The sequence below is a fragment of the Xenia sp. Carnegie-2017 genome, unplaced genomic scaffold, assembly GCF_021976095.1.
Source record: "Xenia sp. Carnegie-2017 unplaced genomic scaffold, XeniaSp_v1 HiC_scaffold_21, whole genome shotgun sequence".
Taxonomy (NCBI): domain Eukaryota; kingdom Metazoa; phylum Cnidaria; class Anthozoa; order Malacalcyonacea; family Xeniidae; genus Xenia; species Xenia sp. Carnegie-2017.
Genome location: NW_025813484.1, coordinates 251,329 through 274,359, shown reverse-complemented (window position 1 = coordinate 274,359; position 23,031 = coordinate 251,329). Strand labels below are relative to the sequence as shown.

The 23,031-nt window shown below is 32.9% G+C and overlaps 4 protein-coding genes across 6 annotated transcripts; 3 read left to right on the top strand and 1 right to left on the bottom strand.

Annotated features, from left to right (window-relative positions):
• The first annotated feature begins 47 nt into the window (after positions 1–47).
• Positions 48–7,616, top strand: LOC124443924 (dynamin-like 120 kDa protein, mitochondrial). Its single transcript, XM_046994472.1, is given in 32 exon segments — positions 48–215; positions 532–842; positions 911–1,046; positions 1,130–1,186; positions 1,276–1,349; positions 1,496–1,543; positions 1,620–1,662; positions 1,665–1,726; positions 1,800–1,886; positions 1,968–2,044; positions 2,110–2,146; positions 2,225–2,305; positions 2,412–2,486; positions 2,552–2,623; positions 2,701–2,756; positions 3,042–3,085; positions 3,157–3,219; positions 3,291–3,358; positions 3,443–3,588; positions 3,671–3,786; positions 3,937–4,001; positions 4,185–4,427; positions 4,510–4,554; positions 4,640–4,759; positions 5,053–5,161; positions 5,283–5,362; positions 5,480–5,533; positions 5,618–5,704; positions 6,732–6,842; positions 6,930–7,023; positions 7,101–7,211; positions 7,308–7,616. Coding segments are annotated over 31 exon segments (2,784 nt in total). The 5' UTR covers positions 48–215; positions 532–584; the 3' UTR covers positions 7,373–7,616.
• Positions 7,617–7,662: 46 nt separating this feature from the next.
• Positions 7,663–18,910, top strand: LOC124443927 (chloride channel protein 2-like). Of its 2 annotated transcripts, XM_046994475.1 has the most exons (31): positions 7,663–7,927; positions 8,034–8,959; positions 9,475–9,546; positions 10,489–10,562; positions 11,824–11,959; positions 12,072–12,792; positions 13,300–13,456; positions 13,738–13,869; positions 13,946–14,074; positions 14,152–14,237; positions 14,568–14,615; positions 14,709–14,786; positions 14,880–14,958; positions 15,036–15,161; positions 15,273–15,357; positions 15,452–15,559; positions 15,645–15,729; positions 15,798–15,953; positions 16,029–16,098; positions 16,180–16,299; positions 16,379–16,476; positions 16,538–16,647; positions 16,763–16,896; positions 17,049–17,205; positions 17,272–17,302; positions 17,403–17,469; positions 17,533–17,588; positions 17,685–17,735; positions 17,825–17,929; positions 18,022–18,108; positions 18,269–18,910. In XM_046994475.1, exons 6-31 carry the CDS (start codon positions 12,742–12,744, stop codon positions 18,338–18,340), a joined length of 2,478 nt encoding a protein of 825 aa, XP_046850431.1. In that variant the 5' UTR covers positions 7,663–7,927; positions 8,034–8,959; positions 9,475–9,546; positions 10,489–10,562; positions 11,824–11,959; positions 12,072–12,741; the 3' UTR covers positions 18,341–18,910. The 2 variants fall into 2 exon arrangements, with proteins under 2 accessions (XP_046850431.1, XP_046850430.1); XM_046994474.1 differs by lacking the exon at positions 7,663–7,927 and adding an exon at positions 9,143–9,233 and having other exon boundaries at positions 8,895–8,959; positions 15,036–15,357.
• On the bottom strand, positions 18,854–19,702 carry LOC124443935 (transcription initiation factor TFIID subunit 10-like). The gene is made up of 4 exons (XM_046994485.1): positions 19,516–19,702; positions 19,372–19,436; positions 19,190–19,301; positions 18,854–19,116 (listed from the first exon to the last, which is right to left on the bottom strand). Exons 1-4 carry the CDS (start codon positions 19,699–19,701, stop codon positions 19,027–19,029), a joined length of 453 nt encoding a protein of 150 aa, XP_046850441.1. The 5' UTR covers position 19,702; the 3' UTR covers positions 18,854–19,026.
• On the top strand, positions 19,217–23,008 carry LOC124443932. Of its 2 annotated transcripts, none has more exons than XM_046994482.1 (8): positions 19,217–19,309; positions 20,474–20,695; positions 21,554–21,912; positions 21,994–22,132; positions 22,196–22,285; positions 22,359–22,478; positions 22,563–22,609; positions 22,685–23,008. In XM_046994482.1, the coding sequence occupies exons 2-8, from the start codon at positions 20,611–20,613 to the stop codon at positions 22,823–22,825; spliced, it is 981 nt and encodes a 326-aa protein (XP_046850438.1). In that variant the 5' UTR covers positions 19,217–19,309; positions 20,474–20,610; the 3' UTR covers positions 22,826–23,008. The 2 variants fall into 2 exon arrangements, with proteins under 2 accessions (XP_046850438.1, XP_046850437.1); XM_046994481.1 differs by lacking the exon at positions 19,217–19,309 and adding an exon at positions 20,037–20,106 and having other exon boundaries at positions 20,498–20,695.
• Positions 23,009–23,031: the final 23 nt, after the last annotated feature.

The following is a 23,031-nucleotide window of genomic DNA, read 5'->3' as shown; positions in this document are numbered from 1 at the left end:
CTTGAAAAACAAAATCTCCAAGCCATTGCCATTGCCAATGACGTCTTACTTTGCGTTCTAATTAAAATTCAAAATGGCTGCTTTCACCTGATGTCAATACAGTTTTTGTTCATTCAAGTTTTAGCAATGAAGAGAAGGAAGTTTGTCACAGTTATGATTAGTAAAACTTTATAGCTAAGTTGTCAAAAAATGCAGCGTATCATTGGGACATTTGGGTATGTTAACATGTGAAATATCTTTAAAACTCAATTCATAAAAACACGACATTAAAAATGATTAAATGCTGCTTTTAATGAGGCATTGCGAATTTATATCCTGTAGTAATATTATAGTATGAAGTCCCAGTGCATATCTGTTATTTTATGTGTTTGATGAAAAGATCGATTTTCAAAGCATTCAGATAGCATTTGTATCATACAAGCCAACCTAATATGAAAATATTGTTGACTATACATAGGACTTTTTTGACAGATTTCTTGAAGGTTTCAACTAAATATTTATAAGAAATGCCATGTTTTTTTCGTATTTTAGAGCGTCTTGTGTGCATTGTAGCAAAAAGTTGCACCAACCAATCAAAACAAGTGATGAAAACTACATTAGTTTGCCCTAATCAAACATCATTTGTAAAACAGAAGAACTTTTGCATTGTCTACAAACAAATGTCATCCATTCGTCATTTGAACACTTTACATAGAACATGGACAAAAAGACTCTTAGTAGACCAGGGAATGTACAGAAGACAGTTTTATGTCACAAATATTGTTCGAACCATGTCAAACCTTTTGAGATTACGATATGTTTTGCTGGGTACAGCTGGAGCTGGTGTTATTGGTTCAAAGATGGTGAGATATTGTGTGTATCCACAATACATTCACAAATGATCATGTTTTTAATTTATTTAATGTTTTAGATGTTTGATTCTTATAAAGATAAATGGGACAAGTTTACAAGTCATATCCCCAATCTTCCTTTCAATATCACATGGTTGAAAGATTTTTTCTCCAAAGAAAAACTGCCAGATCTTTCAGATTTATCATTAAACAAAGGTAAGTGTCTTTTTCATTGTTACTATCATTTTTTTGATGAAAAATAACAAGAGCTCACATTGTACAAATGATGTTTTGTACAGACTTGAAAAATTTCTTTGTTGCGGCTCAGGAGTATCTTGAAGATTCCTTAGGATCAGGTCCATCATTGCTTTTTTCTGTCGTTTTTTCTTGTGAATTCATAAATTTGTAATTTAGATTGTGTATATTAATGATGTGTCTCTCTTAGAAGCTGGTCCCCCTATTATTGCAGCAGCAGTTAAACAAAACAATGTAAAGATTGATAATGAAGAAAAAGATAAAGTAAGAGTTTTTGTTTATGTTTGCGATTGCCTTCATTACTCACATCAATGTCTTCTCTTCGTCATATAGTCATTTTGCATGCACAATATGCTAGTACTAAATACTTCTTGCTTACGTAAATTTGCATTCATTTTTAAAACATATAGTTGCATAGGAGACTTGAGAAATCAAGTGAAGAATTACTAGATTTACAGGTAAGTTAAACTCAATCATTAGTCTGACATGATTATAAAATAATAATGTCATGTTTTCCAAACAAAAAATTCTTAGCAAAAGTATCAGCATGAGGTAGAAAGATTATCTCAAGAAAATAAAATCTTCGTAAAGAAATCTTGTTGTTGAAAGGGGAACCTGTAGTATCCAGCAGACACATCAAGGTACATAGTTGTACCTAAGTTTCATAGAGAGTATTCTTATGAACTGCTTTCATGAAGTATTTAAATCATTTAGAAATCATTGATTGATATGTATTCTGATGTATTGGATCTTCTCTCTGAATATGATGCCAATTATAACACAACTGATAACCTTCCTCGTGTATGTAATTCTTATTCACTTAAATTTATGTTTCTAATGGTTCCTAGAAATTATCAATGAATTGTTTCCTTTACCCTTTAGGTGGTTGTTGTTGGTGATCAAAGTTCTGGAAAAACGAGTGTTCTTGAAATGATTGCTCAAGCGAGGATTTTTCCTAGGTAATTTTGGCAAGTATGAATCATCCAGTTCAATTCTTCATTTTATTTTGGTTTTCTGATTTCAGGGGTTCTGGTGAAATGATGACAAGAGCACCTGTTATGGTTTGTGAAACATTTCTAGTCTTGTGTTATAATTCTTAAAGTCTTGTAGTTTATTCACTAATTTTGTATTTTTGAAAGGTGACGTTAAGTGAAGGTCCAAATCATTTGGCTTATTTTAAAGGAAGCTCTCATGAATATGATTTAAGTAAAGAAGATGATGTAAGTATAATATTTAGTTCTTATTTCTCATATCTGCGTACACACCTGTCGCGTTTATTTCAACTAACGTAAATACCTTGAATGAAAGGATGTTATTTTTACGTAGTTGCAGGCATTAAGACAAGAAGTTGAAAGAAGAATGAAAAACAGTGTTAAAGAAGGCAAAACAGTTAGTCAAGAGGTGTGTTATAGTTCTTGAACTCGTCATCGATGTCCTTTTGAAAATTACATTCGATCTTTACCCAGGTGATCTCAATGAATGTTAAAGGACCTGGACTACAGCGGATGGTCTTGGTTGATCTTCCAGGGATTATAGGGGTAACATCGATACATAGTTACGTTTATTTTACTTTAAATGTACTGTATGTTTATTGACAATACTATTTTATTGTTAGACACGAACGAGTGGTATGGCGGCTGATACAAAAGATTCAATCTACAATATGAGCAAGTAAGAAATGTTTCCATAATTTCGTAAAAGCACTATTGCCAATACACATTTAATATAAACGTGTCTCCATCTTGAGAGCATGGCATCATGAGATGTCGAAACATGTCTATTTTCAAAAAAGTTGTCGTTTATATTAAATGTGCAAGTAAGCAATATAAATAAATTTTTTCTCTTTGTTGTAAAACTATCGTGAGTGTTTCGTTTCCCACCTGGAAAATTGATGTTCATGTTGACAAGCAAGCATCTACTTTACGTTTCTAAATGGAATTCATTTTGTTCTTTAAGGTTATATATGCAGAATCCTAACGCGATAATCTTATGTATTCAAGGTCATTTTTTAACTTTATAAATTGTAAAAATTTGATTTTGTGACATGAACAATAATCTTACATTTTACCAGATGGCTCCATTGATGCCGAACGCAGCAATGTAACAGAGCTTGCAAATATCATGGATCCTCAAGGTGAACCATCAACTTCAATTTCATGAGAGATATTGATTTTGACGATAAAGTTTTTTATCACAATGTTACAGGCAAGAGAACAATTTTTGTACTAACTAAGGTTGATCTGGCAGAGAAGAACGAGACAAGCCCAAGTCGAGTACGTAGCTATCACAAAGTTAATCATTGAAATTTATTTATTTGCATAATAGTTTTTCAAATATAAGTTTTTTATATTTTATAGATCAAACAAATTCTGGAAGGCCGTCTCTTTCCAATGAAGGCTTTGGGATATTTTGCCGTGATTACGGGAACAGGAAATCCTAGTGAAAGTATTGAATCAATCAAGAATTATGAAGAAGAAATGTTCCGACATTCAAAACTTTTTAAGTAAGTTTTTATTTGTCTGTAGTCTACTGTCCTCTTGTTGAAGCAAAGATAAAAATTGAATGTCTTTTATTTCTTTTTGAAGAACTGGCGTGTTCAAAGCCAGTCAGATGACCACGCAAAACTTGAGTTTTGCTGTATCTAATTGTTTTTGGAAAATGGTGAGAGAATCTATTGAACAACAAGCTGATCTCTTTAAAGGTACGTAGTTGTGTTCTTTCATAAAATTTCTCTTTAATACGTAGGTAATCCTTTGATATTAGTATGAACTATTAAGATGACTTTATATGGTTGTTGAAACGTCAGTCAACGGTCCTTCTCACCATTGCATTTTTCTATGTTTATCTTTAGCTAAAAAGTTTAATCTTGAGGCAGAATGGAAGAATCAATTTCCCAAAATCCGTGAGCTTGATCGGGTGCGCTCATTCTTGCGAAGCTTTGTAGAATTTTTTACTCCTCTGTTCATGTAGTAATGTTCTTTGTTACTTCATGTAGTAATGTTCTCTTGTTACTTCATGTAGTAATGTTCTCTTGTTACTTCATGTAGTAATGTTCTCTTGTTACTTCATGTAGTAATGTTCTCTTGTTACTTCATGTAGGATGAACTGTTTGAGAAAGGTAGAGCTGAGATCTTGGATGATGTTCTAAGTCTTCATGATATTAGGCCAAAAGATTGGGAGAAAAAACTCTATGAAAATTTATGGCAAACAATATCATCACGTGTGATTGACGACATATACATTCCTGCTGCACAGAATAATGATCCTGGCAAATTTAATACAATTGTCGACATTAAACTAAAACATTGGGCAGAGAAAAGTCTCGCCACCACTTCAATACAGGTGCTGTAGAATGTGACTTTCTTATGCCCTCTTGCTTCTTATATTCTAATGTTACTTTTATGATTGTTTTAATATGTTTTAGGTTGGCTGGGATACATTATTTTATGAAGTTTCCAAGTCTCTCGAGGTTAGTCTACCATAAGCAGTTATATTAGCCACACATCTTTATACTTACGATAGTAAATGTAGCTGTATGTTTGTTTATTTGTTAGACGTCGAACACGTTTAATCGTCGAGATAGTCACAGTGTTTTATTTGAAAACTTGAAATCATCGGTGAAGAGCTATTGTACGACAAACCATCAATGGTTGCATAAAGCAGAGGAAAGCTTGGTGAGATGTGATGTGATCCTTGTGCTCTACATGCATAACTGGAATGCTACTTTGCGTAAATTTGAAGCCAGCAATTTAGCTATTCACGATTTTTTACACGCACCGCTCCAAAAATCTCATTTACGACAATAAGCTAAACTGTGAGATTTGTGTCTGTAGGTAAAATTTAGCCTCGTGCAAGTAGAGACATGTTTATATTTTCCAGTTCTACATTTACTTCAATGGTTGTGATTTCCTTGCTTTGAATTACTCCCTTCATTTATAAATATTAGTGGCCTTTTTGTGGATTATAGAAAGTGATGCAAATGACGGCATTGGAAGATTGGTCAGTTAGTGATCAGTTGGAATGGAATTCGGCAACGAAATTCCTTGAAGAGACCTTAAATCATCAGTTGGATGATGGTATCAAATGTTTTTAACTTTATCATCTCAAACTCATCTTGTTAATTAACTAAGATCTGTAGATTTGATATTCTTCAGCTATCAGACAAAACATGTTTGTTTTCACTACTTTGTCTTGAAGCGTCAAAAAAAATGTACGAATTGACTGGACCGGGAAGGGCAGAGAGATGGTTGTATTGGAAAAATCGCTCAAAGGAACAGGTTGAATAATTTTCTCGTATTCTTTATTTTCTTCTCGATGTTAAGAAGAAATGTGATCAATCCTCAATTGTTTAAGTGTATAAAATGCGTCTATAATTGTGAGTTTTCATTTCTCAGGAGCTGTGTTCGTATGCAAGAGATGAGTTACAAAAACTTCTTCAAATTGATGAGGTCAGTTTACTTTTCTTTACATAACACTGCATTTAAAATATCATTGTCAAAAAGTATATGAGCTGCGTTGTTATTACTTTAAAGAAACACGGACCTGATCTTGCAGAAGATGAACTGACAACTGTTCGTAAGAATTTGGAAGCTCTAAATGTTAATGTGGATCATAATTTGGTATGAATTGTCGTTGATATCTCTTGACAAAGTTACATAAGAGGAAGTTAAGTTATAAAAGATATCGACTTATGAAAAATGTTTTAAATTGGCTTATTTTATTAGCGGAGAAAATAGAATTTGATGTAAGGTTGACGTTAAAAGACCGAAATTGTTTGAAAATTTGCATTTGTGTTGGATATTACAGTTTATTTTGTCAAAAGAAATTTCGAAAACAAAAAATCCTATTTCGGTGCATGTTTCCGATACCATGGAAGAGGAAAGGCTCTAGAGCGTCGCATTTTAACGTTGGGCATGTCAATAGCGAGCTTCAGCCCATCATACCTTGAGACGCACTATGGCACTCGGGGTACGCAGGGAGAGTGACGTTGCGACATACGTTTCTCATCCTAAGTTACCACTACGTAATGATATCCTGTCTTCGCTGCTAGTTGACATCAACTAGATGTTTGACGCTCAGATGGTTTTTCTGTTAATTTAAGACTGAACAAGCTATTTACTGCAAAAACTGTGCAAGTACAACCATTTGGTCGTTGCCGTGACTATGAAACATTCGTCATGTCCACTGCGCGTGTTCAAATGGTTTCTTTAATAGTTTGTGACTGAACGAGCTAGATAGTCCAAAAGCTGTGCAAGTGGATCTAAATGGTCATTTTTAAGACTATGAACTCGAACAATTGAGCGAGTGAACCATGCATGTTCAAGTGGACTGTCTGCATGCTCAGATGATTTCTCGAATATTTTCGAATACGATCGAGCCATGATTATCAACTCAAACCGTTGGTTAAGAGCGGACTGTTCTTGCTCAGATGCTTTTTCTAGTAATTTATGATTTAGAGAGCTAGTTACTTCAAAAGTGGTGTAATTGAATTATCGACTGCTTATTTCCACATGATACTTTAATGAAATGAAAAATTGATTTTGATTGTTTTAACTTACAAAGTCAGTGTTTATTTTTAACTCGCACCATTCTTAAATATAGTTGTGTTTGTTATTCATGGTGGTATCTTATTAATTGTTTGAACAGATCAGACGTACCTGGAGGCATATGCAGCGAGAGCAGTTTATACAACGAGCCATTCGCAATGCTCAAGAATGCCGGAAAGGTTTTCATCATAAAGACTCTATCAATACCGATGTAAGCATGTTGTTCAATTTATATCATGGGGCTAGCAAGTTGATGACATTTCGATAGTTTTTTGGTAAATTTTACAATATTTTTCAGTTGCAATGCAATGATGTTGTGTTGTTTTGGAGGATACAAAAAATGTTACAAATTACCAGCAATTCATTACGACAACAAATCATGAATTATGAAGGCACGTTGACTATAATTTTCTTATAAACACATCGTGATTTACTTATTTTATCAATGATATTTACTGTCTTGGTTTAGCGCGACGTCTTGAGAAAGATGTTAAAATTGTGTTAGATGACATCTGTTCTGATCCAAATAAAAAGATGAATTTGATTACTGGAAGACAAGTTGATCTCTCCGAAGAGTTAAGTAAGTCCAAGGCTTCAAGCTTATTTATATAACAATATTTCAATATCCCAAGATTTCAGCAACACAAAATAGTAATGAATTTTTTCTGTATCTTAGAACGTGTGAGACATATCCAAGAAAGTCTAGAGCAATTTATCGATGCTTTAAGTCGTGAAAAATAGAAACCTTTTTTGAAACGTAAGCATTTTTTTCTATAGTATGATAAACATATCCTGTGGTTCATTAGGAAAGAGACGTATATACAAATTGACCTAGTAAAGGAACGGTATTCTTTTTTTCTATATTATGCTCCCAGTTATAATTTTATTCTATTGTATCATGACAAGTCTGGAAAATGTAATCATAGTTAATGGTTTTGTCAAAACAATCGTCTCCATTTTAATAAAATGAACCAGTCTCACAAAATATTAATGATGACTTTTTTGGCCGAAGCATTAATTGTTATGAAATGTAATATTCACAATTTTGCTTTCTTCGTAATCTCAGCATCGTCGTTTTCTAAATTATTATGAAACTGTTTGTTTCGAGATTTTGTTCTTCGTTTTCTTGCCATCTTGCTGTTTCCTTCAATGTTCGTCAACGAACCGGGAGCTGGTGATTGTGGTCGAATCTCATGAGAGTAATTGCCTTGTGTTATAACATTTCTACAACCTGCTGGTGGGAGCTTCACTATTGTCGACCGAGTATTGCCACAGTGTGAATGATTCATTAACGAGGTCGGTATACTATTGTCAATTTTTGGCAAGAATAATGATTTTGTGCGATTACGATTGTGTTTTTTTGAATCCTCATTGTAATGCTCGTATGCTTCCATTGCTATAGGTGGTATTTTTGTAATTCTTTTTGTTTGTCTTGTTTCAATACTGTATAAACTTGCTTGAGAAGATGGTGGTGAATTTGTTTCCGGTGTTGGGATAGACTTTTTCGTTCGAATATCGTCGTATGGAGTAGGTGGTCGCTCACAGTTTCTTTTGAATGCAATCAAAGATGGATGACTTGGTTCTTTCAATATTTGTGGTCGTCCAAAATCAACTAACGGTGCTAAAATTATCTTGGTTTTTGAGCTCTTCTTGGATCCTTGTGGTGAATTTTTGTTTTTCGGGATTTTTTTCATTTTTTGGAGCTTCTAACCTGAACGACGGAGAGTTGTCCAGCTTTTTCTGTATATTTTAGTAAACTGTTATGGCAACTCGTAAAATATTCAAAAACAAAAATGTCTGTTAATTATGTTGACGTCATAATGATGAGGACTCTGGTGGATAATGAGGGTTTTAAAGAGAAACATGTAAAAAACAATGTTTTACACGTTTTATTTGTAACGTTCGTTTATTTTTAAACGTTTAACGTTTTATTGTAAAAATTTGCAAGAAAAATCTTCGAATACAAGCAAATGTGTCGACGAGTCAGGAAAAAACAACAGTTGACGTGTGGGTGTATTAAACAATCACAAACACTGCGTTATTGATAATTTTTTCAATATACTGTAGCATCCTTAGAATTACAGATCTTCAAGAGTATTTTACAATCTTGAATGTCGATATATAAGTTTATTCCTAGAGTGAATCGTTGCTCTTATTACATATTGTTTCTGCATTTTTTACACTTGCACTCCAGGATAAATTGAACTATTTTATCCACTTTAGTTCCATCCTTACAATTGAGCTGAACTTTCTGCCAAGTTGTCTTTGATGCAACACATCTTTCGCAATGGCTTAAACGAATGACTGAATTTCTTGGCATGACGTCAGGTGACATGTAGCTATAACACTGACCAATACAAAACTTGTTTCGCACGCTTACAGACTCGCAACCCTCGTGATCTATCACGTGGTTTATATCTTGAGCCCGACACCAGCTTGTGCGGTTGGGAAAAAGTGAAATACTTTTCAACGATTTTTTCTTTTTGTTGACATTATTTGGTCTACTTTCAGCATTTTGTATGAGGAGTAATAACATTGCCAATGAAAATATAAACAATGATCCTGATGCATTCATCTTGTTCGTACAATCTATGTAAACAAGGTAAATGGTTTGAACCCGGGAGTATCGTTACATGTTTTTAAATGTAGATCGTCCAGGTTGGTATAGTCCTGAGAAGGACTGTTTTTGTTGTTGTTGACTACAGTCAACATTTAAAAACATGTAAGGTAAATGATGTTAGGTTATAATCCTCTTTATATTCTGCTGACGATTGAACAGCCGATTAATTCTAGTGATGTTTTTATGACTTGATTTCAAAAACAAAGTTCCTTTATCAATGTAGAAATTGACGTGCGCATGCTCAGTAAGCTACAATGATCAAAAACACCTACCACGCCAACGAGTTTCATGCAAGGTAAATATTGTAAACAAATTTAATGAACTAAAAAATTTAACGTGGTAGTTATGAAGTATGTCATCTTGCATGATGCAGACACCGCAAGTTCTTTTATTCATCATAAATTTTATTGTAGTTGACGACTTTTCTAAAAGTAAATTTTATCTTGTTATTCAGCATGTTAAATGATACGACGTCATCAAGACGCTAAATGCTTCTTGATATTCGCCCACAATTTTCACGTTAATTGCTAAGGTTGTTGACAACAGGAAAAGTTAACATGCACCATAATATAACTTTCTTATAAATATGTGCTCGAAAAGTGCGTATGCTATTATGTATGTATTACACTTATTTAGCTTTATTGGAAAAAAAACTCCTCCCTTTGTTTTATGGGTAGAAAGTACAATAGATCAGAAGAATTTTCATTTTGCTAGCGGAAGTTTTTACTCCTGTGAACATAGTGGGTTACAAAGGTACATTTTCTTTATAATGAAAGAGAGATAGTTAAGTTGTAAGAAGAAATGAAAGAAGTGTAAATAATATGGAACAAACTTACCCTTATGTTTAGTAGTTTATAATCTTCGTATTTTGATACTTCTTGTGTTGATATGAACGTCGACAGATCACTGTAACTAACATGTTTGAATGAAAAGATTGTCTCTAGTTATATATGTTTCGTTTTCACATGACAATCCCACTTGATTTGAGTGTTACCATGACATTAATGCGTGGGGGCTATAGATTCTTTTTAAGATTCTTAACTCTATTTTATAAATCATATTTTTAAGTGTAGCCTTAGGCTGTCATTTTATCTACTTTTTTTATTTTATACTTATTAATAAATTGCAAGAATGCGTTATTAACACAATAGATTTTTCGTGAACATAAAAAAATTTGTGTGTATATGGCGACCAAGTGTTTATCTTTCATGATCACGAAAAGTTTATAAACTTGTAGAAGGAAACTGTTTTTCTTGATCGTTCTGGAAATACACTCAAGAGTTGTATCGAAGATAATTAAGGAAATAGACGGTAAAAAAAATAATGTGTTCTTTGATGGAAAACCCATAATTTTTCTTCTTAATTCTACCTTAATTGTGCGATATTAACAAAAACAAATTGCCCAATTATCATAAATACAAATTGAAAAGCCTGAAGATGGAAGAATATTTTGCTTTCTATACATCGCTTTTTAATTGCTCAAACTTTTAGAAATTTATTTAATCCATCCTCCTCCGTGTTTTGAATATTTTCAATTGACGTAGAACCTCCAAGTAGTTCTTTAAAACACATTTGGCTAAACGTCTTAATATGCAGTTAAGATAACAATAATAATAAGTAATATTTCTGCAGATAAGAAAACTATTATTTTTTATCACTAAATCTTTACTCTATCGTTTTTTTCCTCTTTTTTAAATTAGTCTTGCAATCTCATTGTTAAATAATTAGCCATTTACCAAGAATATTTATTAAATTGTTGTATAAATAAGACACAACATCGATGAAAGATATGTATACAATATATACTATTTTTATTTTATTTTTGTTTGGTAAACGATACCTGTATAACAGTACTTTGTCTTTTCTATCTTCGCTAAATATTGCTGTGTTTCTTCTGTCACTCTCTCTGTTCATCTAAATTACTTACGCCAAATGTGCTGGTTCACTGTGCTTCCGACTGGGCAATATAAAGCTTATTAACGTTAAAAAAAAATAAATGAAATTCTTCACAATCTTCTAAATTATCAAGAAAAGGTGTTTTTATTAACAATAACTGTATTGTATGCTTAACAATGATATCGCAGATGAGAGTTACTCAAAGCAAGGTGTTATTTTTAAGCATATAAAAATGGAAAAACTTAGTGTAACAGATTTAGAGGCTCTTCAATCATAAAAGACTCTTTCAAGTAACTAATAAGCTTTCATAATGTATTACAATGACCAAGTTTATGGCAAACCAAGGCAATGTTTGTGATAGTTTTATCGTGATGTTTCAATCATATACTGTTAGATCTAGTTCAGTTTACAAAATACATAGGACTACTATTGTTGTAACCTCTAAATTCTTCCTAAATCTTTTTAACGACGTAGCCTGGGTTCTAATGTATGTGAATATTAAAATCTTCCGCTAACGTATCAAGACTAACTACTTCAACTACTGAGAGAAAATCGACTTGCAATTTTTCTTTTTACACAACACAAGGAACGGTAGAACTACATTTTATGAGTTTTTGAGTTTAGGAAAGCAGTTTATACGATATAATTAACACAAAGTCTTTGTTTGCAATGATAGGAATGAATGACAAGGCGTCGTTAAGTCCTCCGTAAAAGAAGCGGATATTTAATGTTATTTTATAACATCGTCATAATGACGGAGTGATATTACGTTAGGTTGACGGAATTTTATATGGTGTTGTCCAATCTGTACTGTAAGTTGCAATTTTTGTAACATTTCATCACTTTATGCTCATCCAACTGTTAAAATACTCATGTAATATTTTACAACTAAGACGCTTTATTTCACTTGCTATTTTTTTATAGAATTGCCTGTATTGGACCAGTAGTGAAGAAAGAAGAGAATATCTATCATAACAGACAGATTTCTCGAGAAATTTCGAAATATGCTGCTCTCATTTTTTCTCATCGTGACCTTCCTGAGAACTCCAGGTTGAGCTGTGATTTGGGAACAATGAAAATACTTTATTGTTCTCGGAAGATCATTAAATCGTCGGTTAAGAAGAAATTGCTAGTCTTTTTCATTACTTCTGGAATAAAATTACATGTTTTAAATTTCTGTGCTTTCTACAAACATCTACTTGTATCGATCTTGACAAGTTGAGTCATTTAAGTAAGCTTGGTAATGGCAATTGTATCATTGTTGTTCTCAATAACCAAATTCCATTAAGTTATACCCAGTGGTTTTACCGTACTTCTCCTTTGACCATTCATCACGAATGCAACATATTCTTCTTCTTCAACATTTATTTGATTTTGGACAAAAAATTATAAACATAGGTCTGACAAAATATTGATGTTGTTTATGTTAATGCAAAAGACTTGAAGAGGGGGTCTTGTCGTTTTGTGATCATTCTGTAAAAAATACCTTTAGATGACTTTGGTGGATGGAAAGTAGTTTAGTGTAAACGCAAATATGGCTGAATTTTAAAGTTGTACTGAAATATTATTTTGACGATTTCGTTTCTTTTTAATCATGTCTGGAGTTGAGGATGAACAAAGTCGTTATAACTATCAAGAAACATTGGTTAGTTGCAAAAATCTTTCTAAATGTAACTTGAATTTCCTTGTTTCATTGCCAAGAGTGTACAATTTATGTAGAGGCAGTTGAGGCCAGGGAATTATATCGATAAAAGGCAGAGGCAAAGTATTTGTGCACAGTACTCTCAAACAGAAAAATATATTCAGCATTATATATTTTATAGCAAGGAAATTCTTGTACAGAGTCTTATATGTTTTATAGCAAGGAAATTCTTGTACAGAGTCTTATATGTTTATAGCAAGGAAATTCTTGTACAGAGTCTTATATGTTTATAGCAAGGAAATTCTTGTACAGAGTCTTATATGTTTTATAGCAAGGAAATTCTTGTACAGAGTCTTATATGTTTTATAGCAAGGAAATTCTTGTACAGAGTCTTATATGTTTTATAGCAAGGAAATTCTTGTACAGAGTCTTATATGTTTTATAGCAAGGAAATTCTTGTACAGATTTTTATATGAGCAGGAATATTTCATTTAAAGTTTTTATGTGTAGATGTATGGCAGTCATACAGCCCAGGAATTACAAGATTATGCTAAGAATTTTGCTGCTGAATTACGAAGTCAAACTTCTCAAGATGAAACCGCACCATTAGAACCAAATGATGATCACTTTCACGCATACAGTACCTCCAGATGGGGGATAATTAGGAGTAAGTAGAGGATCAATATAGTGTAAATGATGGAAAGATGGAAATTGTGAGTAAGAGTATCTATTGAATCGTGTAGAAAATTAACAGTAGACAATGTATTCTCTTTGTTATGGAAAATATGTTGTAATTTACGAACCACAATTTTGTTGTTCATCCCATGCAAGCAAACATCAATTTCATACAAACTTTCTACACTTATTTACACACATAAAATGTTGGATAAGTTGAGAAGGAAATTCTTTCATTTGCTAGTACTGCAACATGTTTTACATTGTTACCAGGACAAATGAAACAAGTTTTTCTGTCAATTGAAGAGAAATTTGACAGTGATTGGTTATTTCTTCTTGTTCTGGGAATTATTGTTGCCCTCATTAGTTTTGGTTTGGATTACTCAATAGATAAATGTCAACAAGGTAACAAAGAATGTCTTTGGTTAAACTTCAAAGCAGTTACTTCAAAATGATAACATATCATTGATTTATTATCTAGCACATTTCTGGATGTATTCTCATGTCTCTGACAATGTTTTCGTTCAGTATTTGTTGTGGGTTTTCTTTCCTGTTTCACTGATATTTTTCTCTGTTGGTTTTACGCATCTTGTTTCTCCACATGCTATCGGTAATAATGTTTACGAATTATAAATATCCAAGTGTTTAGTTTGTTAATACCCAGTGTTTCTTTAACTATTTTTGTAGGTTCTGGAATACCAGAAATGAAGACCATTTTGCGTGGCACTGTTTTAAAACGTTATCTCTCAATACCAACATTAATTTCCAAAGTGGTACATATGACCATAAACATTGTTTTTTTTTTACCAGGGTAGAAGCAGGGGGGCGGATGGCCGGGAGAAGGTGCGAATGGCATGAAGGAATGGCAAAAAGTGGCAGATGACAGGGAGAAGGGACAGATGATAGGGAGAAGGGGCAGATGATAGGGAAAAGGGGCAGATGGTAGAGAAGAAGAGCAGGAAAGAATGGTAGATGGTAGAGAGAAAAAAATTGCTGGGAGGAAAGATGTAGGGTTGTAGACGTTGGGTGTTTTTTTATTGGAGTAATTATTTTTAAAGCAAAAACACAGGATTGGTCAAGGGCCATAAAATTGTTATGTTTAGATTGGCTTAACAGCTTCTATAGGAAGTGGCATTCCCATTGGAAAAGAGGTGATTGTTTAAAAACTTACATGTATTAACTAAGTAAAACTACAATAAGACTTGAGTTTTATAAATCATCAATTTTAATGTTTGTACTTGTAGGGTCCATTTGTTCATATTGCTTGTATTGTTGCAAGGGCTCTGGGAAAATTTGTTACTTCATTTAAAGGAATATTTATGGTACTATATTGGTATTACGACATTTTGATAACATAGTGAAATGGGTTGCAATTGACTAAATATAAGTTCATATTCAATGAATTGTATTTATAGAATGAATCACGTAATACAGAGATACTTGCTGCCGCATGTGCTCTTGGTGTATCAAGTTGTTTTGCATCTCCAATTGGAGGTTAGTCTTGAGCATTTTGACTGCCTACCTGACAAAGTGCAAACATTGATATAACTTTTTTAACGTCTCATGTTTAGGTGTCTTATTCAGTATTGAAGTAACTAGTACATATTTTGCCGTAAGAAATTATTGGAGAGGATTCTTTGCTGCAGTTTGTGGTGCATTTGTGTTTAGTCTTCTTTCTGTGTGGGACAATGAAGAAGGTCGTATGATCACATTAATGATACATGGCATTATAACGCATGTGTCAGCAATGATTTTGTGGATAAATACATCGCCAAGGTCAATTAATTCTGAAACTTTTTCATTTCCAGAAACAATCACAGCTCTTTTTAAGACCAACTTCAGGATTGAATTTCCCTTTGATACAGAAGAATTTATTGCTTTCTCTCTGATTGGGTGAGTTAACAACATTAACGATCGACATAACAATATATTTATCTATTTCTGAGTTTCAACATCGTTGATACGTATAATGACGCATTTATTCTAGGGTTTTTTGTGGATTTGGAGGAGCGTTGTTTGTGTATACTCACAGGAAGATTGTGGATATAAGGCGAGATCATAGGGATAATCCCGTTTCTCGTTTCCTTGAAAAAAGGTTAACCACATGAAATTTTTTCTTTGAATTAAGAACTTCGTTCATAAAAAAACAATTTTATTTTACCATTTTGCTTTTTTTCCAGTCGTTTTCTTTATCCCGTCATAGTCACATTACTTGTGTCAACTATAATGTTTCCACCAGGACCTGGACGTCTCATTGCTGGAGAGGTTATTATAGCCAAGAAATTTTACTCTTTTACAGTATATTCAACTCGCTTCTTATTATCTTTGAGTAGTTAACTCAAAAACAAGCTATAGAAGAACTCTTCTCCAACACAACATGGTCATTGGGAGAAAGTGAAGACTCCGATGTTCCTGCAGCAACATTAAAACATTGGAATGGAGCATTTCATAATATATACGTTACTTTAGTTTTTTTCATCGTTTTTAAAGTACGTAACATCGTGTTTTGTTTCTTATTTTGTCCTTTTATTCCACGCATCAAAACATTTTAAATGATTTTATAGTTTGTTATGACAGCTATCGCAATAACCTTACCTGTTCCTGCAGGAATTTTCTTTCCCGTTTTTGTTATCGGTGCGTAAAATATCATTCCAAAACATTCCACCGTTATCTTTTACTAAATACCTTTATCTTTCATGGTATTATTCTTTACAGGTGCTGCCTTTGGTCGACTTGTTGGTGAAGCCATGGCCACCTGGTTCCCAGATGGTATCCATGACAAAGGTCCTAATGACGTTATCAGTAAAATATTGCCTGGTGGATATGCTGTTGTAGGTAATACAAACATTGATAATAAACTTTTCCTGACATCACAATTATTTTATGCTATTCATAATCATTGCGGTAATGCTAGGTGCTGCAGCCATGTCAGGTGCTGTTACTCACACAATATCTGTCTCTGTCATCGTTTTCGAGCTTACTGGGCAAATTGCTCACATACTTCCTGTCATGGTAGGATTATTGTTAAAAGTTATATGATGAACTTGGATTATTGACGAATATAAAATCTTAGGTTGCTGTATTGATTGCTAATGGAATTGCGCAATGGCTGCAACCTTCGATTTATGATAGTATTATTCAAATCAAGAAACTTCCTTACCTTCCTGAAATAACTAACTCAAGGTACATCGTTATGGTAATTATAATGCGTAATTTGACAAACAATATATTGATATTGTTATCAAAGTTACAATGTCCTAGTACAGTTTAAAAAAATTTATATTTTATATGATTGTAGATTGTATAAAATCACTGTTGCAAACATTATGAAAACTGATTTAAAGTTCATTACAAGAAGTTCTACTTATGGCGATCTTAAACATGTACTTAATGCAACAAAGTTAACATCATTTCCATTAGTTGACAGCAAAGGTAAGCTGAAAATTAATATAATGGAGTAATAATTCATTTTGTTATCAAGTGTAGTGAATCATTACTGTTGCATTTACTTGATAATGTATGCTATCATCTGTGTGTGTTTTAATCATAAGTTGATTATTTTCTTTATATCTTTCATTCATTAGAAACCATGACTCTTCTTGGTTCAATACGTCGAACTCAACTTCAAATGCTTCTGACGCGATATTTGAGTAGGGCAAAACAGGAGGCAAACAGTCGAGCTGAAAGTGAGGTTGGCTCATCTCCTTCATCTTCATCAACAACTTTATTGCTTGAACGCAGGTTAGTGATAAACAATAATATTTGTTTTAGTTGTCTGCAAGATAAGATGTCTTTTTTCTGTTGCAGGCAAAATGGGAGCGAGTTTGATAACGATGAGGTTATGAAAATGATTAATATTACTTCAAACATAGACAATATAGAATGATAAATTTTTGACTATGGAAATAAATGTCAAGAACATTTCAAAATTTTTTTAGTCGTGTCAAAATGAGACTGCATTACAACCATCCAGCAGTAATACATCATTACTGGAAAGAATTCCTGGTGAGATCAAAAAATGAATTTTAGCATCTTCACTGTTTAATTTATTAATGTTTCAACATTTAGGTTCATTGCAACTTCAACGTCTGTTCAACTCGAGTTCAACATCTCTTGATTCACAGGTGATAAAATATAATGACGTATTTTTGTGAACCTTACATAACTATGGTGTGGACGACGTATATTCTTTCTAATTATAACTACATTTTTTATGCTAGACTCGTACGTCTAGTCCTAACTCTGCAAGAAATAGTATGTCGCAGGAACAGGTTTGATGTTTACCATTGTCACACAACATAAAAAAAAATGGGACAATATAATCACAGCATCAACTCTTTGTTTTTCGTTTCTTTGACAGTTTTTACAATGGGAAAAAGAAATTCTCGAAAAAGAAGTTGACTATGATTTATGTCAAATTGATGCTGCACCATTTCAACTTGTGGAAAGAACATCTTTACTGAAGGTAACTTTTCAAAGGAACATTCATCATTCTATGGTTTATATCCGACGATGAGGGAGTTTATGACGACTTTCTAATGTTTTTATTCGTGTCAGGTGCACAAGTTGTTTGCGTTATTAAATCTTTCTCATGCATACGTGACTTCATTGGGTCGTTTAGTCGGTGTTGTTGCACTTACTGAGGTAATTTCTCATTTCTTTTATTTTATTTCTCCTGAGTAGTGAGATCTCTATATGTAACTGCAGTCTCGTAGAAATTCTATTAATTAAAGGGCGAAAGAAGAATCGCTTGTTCTTTTATTTTCCGGAGATTTTCCAAAAATTTCTTGTTAAATTATTTTAGATCCGTCAAACCGTCGAGGGAAGTGAAATGCTTTATGATGATCATCACGATAGTGACTCGGGACCTTCATAAGGAAGGAGTCATGTGAAGAACCATTTTTGGTTGAAATGTACTCACGGAAAATGTAGAAAGTCACGTGAACAAAACATACTAAGAATAGTTTTGCTTCGTGTTTAAACTGCGTACGTTAAATATATACGGAGGAAAGTTTACAACGACAAAACATACAGTTTATATGATTTTTTTGATATTATGATCAGATTCATTGAGATTACTGTGAAAATTGCCGGAAAACGTTGTCATTTATTGACCATGACGGAGAATTTAGTTAAAATTCTGACGACATCAAGTTTGCTATGCAGTGCCGTAAACGACACAAGTTTGGTCGTGCTATTTAAATTTCAGACATTATCATTGCTTATTTCGTTAGAAATGTATTTTTTACAGTGATTGAACACAGAAACATCTACATAGCACAACCAAACTTGTGGATTGGCTTTGCCACTTGTATTATCGTTACATTTAGATAGATCTTTCGTAGATTCTTGTCCTTTTCGTTTAACGAAAGGGAACTTATACACAACGTGACAGTAGTAATTTATTCATCAATAATTAGAAAAAATAAAACGTTTCATTTCAATATATGTTGTTGCCAGCAAGTACTTGTTGATAAAAATGCTTTCTTTTCTGACAAATGATTCTGCGCAAGTTTTTTCTTTTTAATATTTTCTACCTTTCAACCCATTTATAGCAATGTATTATAAAAAGTATGGTGGCTTTTTTACATTAATCCCAGATTCTGCAAGTGCTGGAGTGAGATCCTCCATGGTCAATGTGTAGTGTTTATCCTACAAAAAAAGAGAGGTATGTTCGTCACTGAAAATCACAAATAACATTAAAAAGAACCGTTAAAAATCTTACTTTTCCTGATTTTCTTGAACTTTGTACAGATCCTCGCATTTTGCAATGCTGTAGAGCATCGTTTGCAATATCAGAAACAAACTTCTGAGCAGCTAAAGAGATCAAACGAACCCTAAAAAATGTACGAACGTTAAGATAAACAATTTAACAATTATCAAATAATTGAAGTATTTAGTTAGTACAATCTCGGGTCTGAAGTCTCAAAACCAGATCTGTTTAAATAATACGATGTAACTGCATCTGGAATCTAAAGAATTCAAATAACAAAACATGATCACGAACAATTTTTTTCCAAAATATGATTTACACGACTGAATTTTTTATACCGTTGGTGTGTAATCATCCAAATGCAATAAAAAATCTGCAAGCGAGGCACCACCTGATTTTTGTTTTACGTCGATATCTCTTGAATTTGCCGAGGTATTTTTCGATGAGCTAGTGGATGCATGAGTTGTGTTTGTCGAAATAGAACCAGAAGTACTGTTTTTGTTAATATTAACATTGTCAGCCATCTTGGATTTGAGTATTGACATACTTTATGTAAGAGTTTATATTGTAGCTTTTCTGAACTGTTTCGTTAGTTTTTTTAGAACATTTTTGTGAGTGAATTTTAGTTTGCTATTACCCGTGGTAAACTCTAAATTTCTTACATGCTTTTTGAATTTTTCGAAAATTTACTTGTTAATTGTTATGCATTGTTAGTGAAATTGACTGAAACTTTATATTTTTGTGATAAGGATATGAAACTTAATGTGCTATTTCCTGGATTTTGTGTTAACATCATTCATACACGATATTAAAAAAAAATATTGGTGATGATTTATTAAGTAGTTCCTTTGAAATAATGATGTCTGGAGTTGCTTTTTACCAAAGTTTACAGTAACTACATTCTCATTACTTGGGCTTCCATAACCTCAGTAAGTTTGTCTTAACATTGCAAGCGATAATGTCGTGTGTTTTATGGTCTGATTCTTCATACATGAATTTTTACATTTGTCTTATGATAAAACAGACTATCGACCGAAAGCAGACACTTTTAAAGTCTTCCTGAAGGGCTTTGTCGTATTGCCCATTGTCGGTCTTCGATTTTCGCAAAAAATGGGAGGAAAACGATGTTAAAAATTGCAATTAGGATATGTATGTTTTGTGCGATCTATAGGGATATGCGTTGAATAGAGTGTATGAAATATATTTTATATATGTCGAAATATCAACAGCTTTTTACCGATCAACAGCGCCATATGATAACCAACATTATTCATTTTATTTATCTTTATTTACTTTGATTAATCCATCCTACTTTACTAGTTGCTGTAAAGAGGCAGTTTCGTTTGGTGACATTGACCGAAGGACGACTGATTATCGACCAAAGAAAGCGTATCTCTTTTACAATTCGACACTGCCGGGTGTGAACATAAGCCATGAGGAAGACAGTTGTATTTTTTTTTCTTTTTATGTGCCACATCACTCGTTTCATCACATGTAACCAACGAAATATTTTTGAAGGTGAGGTCTAAGAAATGTTTATACTAGCTGTAGTTATTTATCTTGATAAGGGAATTGTCTATATGTCATTATCTTCGTAACCATTCATTGCCCATATCCAAATACATTGTTAAAAACTGCATCACTATGAATAGACATCAACATCTCTAATTTAATCAACTTTGCTCCGTATATTAATAATGCATCATTTTATTTCAAGACAAGGATATTGCTGTCATCAACCAATACACATACGGCACCTTAACTTGTTGTCATTACTAAAAAATCATCTAGTTAATTTATGATTTAACTCATATCCTGTTTCATTGTCTACATTTTTTTTCGTGTTTCACATTACTTATTTATGAACGAGAAAATCTAGAGATATACCAAGTATAAGTATCCGTCGTTATCCCTGTTTATCCTATTCCCAATACAAGAGAAAGTACATTCACAGACATGTATTTAATAGTTTAGATACAATGTAGAAAACGTACCTCTTGGTTTGTATAAAAGGAAAGTGTTTCAAAGACTGGTATTATAAGTCAGAGTTATAGTCGATTAATAGCGCTAGCTTATACTCTATGATTCATTTTCCTGCGCAAACAATCTTGGTCTTTCGTTATGTGATACATTACTTAATCCGGCATAAGCTGTAGTTGCTGCCTGTCTCGTAAATTCACATCCTCTTATAAAAGGTGAGATGAACGTTGCAGGATTATGCAAATTGTCAAAGAAAACGTTAAGAACAACGTCAATAAGGAGAAACATGTTTTAATAAATGTCTCTTAGTTTCTCGTAATTTTTGTGGAAAAATAATAATTATAATATTAAAATTTGAAAAGTTTTATATTACTATGTTGTTGTTTTTTTCCGCAGCCGTACCAAACAATTTCTTTAAAGACTGTTTGGTTGAAATAAATAAATATCGTAAATACCATGGATCTCATCCATTACGTTGGAGTAAGGATTTACAATATCACGCTCAACTTCGTGCCGATCAACTAGCAAAAAATGACGTTTTCACCAACGACATCGAGTCTTTACAAATACTTGGTCAGGGAGAAACTGTTTCCTATCTATTGCCTGCAAAGGAAATATGTCGTACATACCCTCCATCTGGAGATTGCTATGCATGCCGAGATACCATTGCTTCTTGGTACAACGAATCAAATTATTATAACTATGTTACTGGTTATTCTCTAGATGGTACAAAACCAGTCTTACATTTTACCCAGGTATGAAAACATTATTTACTTTACAATTTACATGATGGTCTTTAATCGTTGTAATTTTCTTTCTCGGTTTCATTTTTTCAGCTTATTTGGAAAGACACAGTAAAAGTTGGTATTGCTGTAGGTACCAGTGCTCGTAATGGTGTTATAACAGTTGCTAGGTTTCATCCACTGGGAAATATTGGATTTATTGATGATTATGTCAGAAATGTTGCCCCAAGAGGTAGGATTTGCTTTGTTAAATATGGTTGTAGCCACAGGCTTGTGATTTTTTTATCGCTTCCAGGGATTACAGGTAGTAATGATGGATTTGATGGAGATAGAAGTCAAAGTGGACCATCTTGTCGAAGGACGAGGAAACGGAAAGTTGTAAAAGGTAAAATAACGTCTCGACATTTGTTTGAATATCTTTGATATAATCATTACGTTTTTTTATACTTTCATATTAGACTGTTTCAATAAATATGGAGATGAACTTTGTAGTTTTTATGCTTTTCTTCCTGAATATTGTGAATACAACAAAGCATTTATGAAAGCAAGCTGTGAAAAAAGCTGTGGATTTTGCAATGGTTTGTATCCATCGAAATCTCTCACAGTCGTGTTTTCCATCATCAATTACACAAAGTAACTGAAAAAATTATTTTATTTTACAGTGGAAATCAAAAGAGAACTATTTTGGCTTGTTGGAGAATGGTTGAAGGTATGATTTCTGTATCATATTTATTTACTTGATTCTTCATTAGAGATTCATTAAAATTTATAATTCTTTGAGCAGTGTCATGGAGGGTTTCGAAGACGCATCGTAAAATGTTTCAGCAAAGAAAATGGCCATGATTATCTTGTTCAAAAATATGTGTGTCGACATAAACTTGGGTATAAACCTTCGGAATACAAAGACTGCCCTACGAATTCTTAGAAAAACAGAAGAATATACAGGAAACGTGATGAAAATATCCTAGAACTAGAGTCGAAATTGCTAAATCAATCAAACCATCAATTCATTTATTGAGATAACTGCGATATTAATAACTTAAAATGTTCATTAAAAAAATTATGTTTATGTTTAATTAAAAAATATATCCCTGTTTGCGCATTTAAACATCGTTCTATCAATGCTGCTCC

Bases quoted from the DNA above. Each gene is read 5' to 3' on its own strand.
- LOC124443932 (XM_046994482.1), top strand. From the start codon at position 20,611: ATGAGGAAGACAGTTGTATTTTTTTTTCTTTTTATGTGCCACATCACT. The intron at 21,913-21,993 runs GTATGAAAACAT...TCATTTTTTCAG, and splicing joins CAGTCTTACATTTTACCCAG to CTTATTTGGAAAGACACAGT. The intron at 22,286-22,358 runs GTAAAATAACGT...CTTTCATATTAG, and splicing joins GAAACGGAAAGTTGTAAAAG to ACTGTTTCAATAAATATGGA.
- LOC124443927 (XM_046994474.1), top strand. From the start codon at position 12,742: ATGTCTGGAGTTGAGGATGAACAAAGTCGTTATAACTATCAAGAAACA. The intron at 14,787-14,879 runs GTACTATATTGG...TTGTATTTATAG, and splicing joins CATTTAAAGGAATATTTATG to AATGAATCACGTAATACAGA. The intron at 17,930-18,021 runs GTAACTTTTCAA...TATTCGTGTCAG, and splicing joins AAAGAACATCTTTACTGAAG to GTGCACAAGTTGTTTGCGTT.
- LOC124443935 (XM_046994485.1), bottom strand. From the start codon at position 19,701: ATGGCTGACAATGTTAATATTAACAAAAACAGTACTTCTGGTTCTATT. The intron at 19,437-19,515 runs GTATAAAAAATT...TGAATTCTTTAG, and splicing joins TGGATGATTACACACCAACG to ATTCCAGATGCAGTTACATC. The intron at 19,117-19,189 runs GTAAGATTTTTA...CTTTTTTTGTAG, and splicing joins GTTCAAGAAAATCAGGAAAA to GATAAACACTACACATTGAC.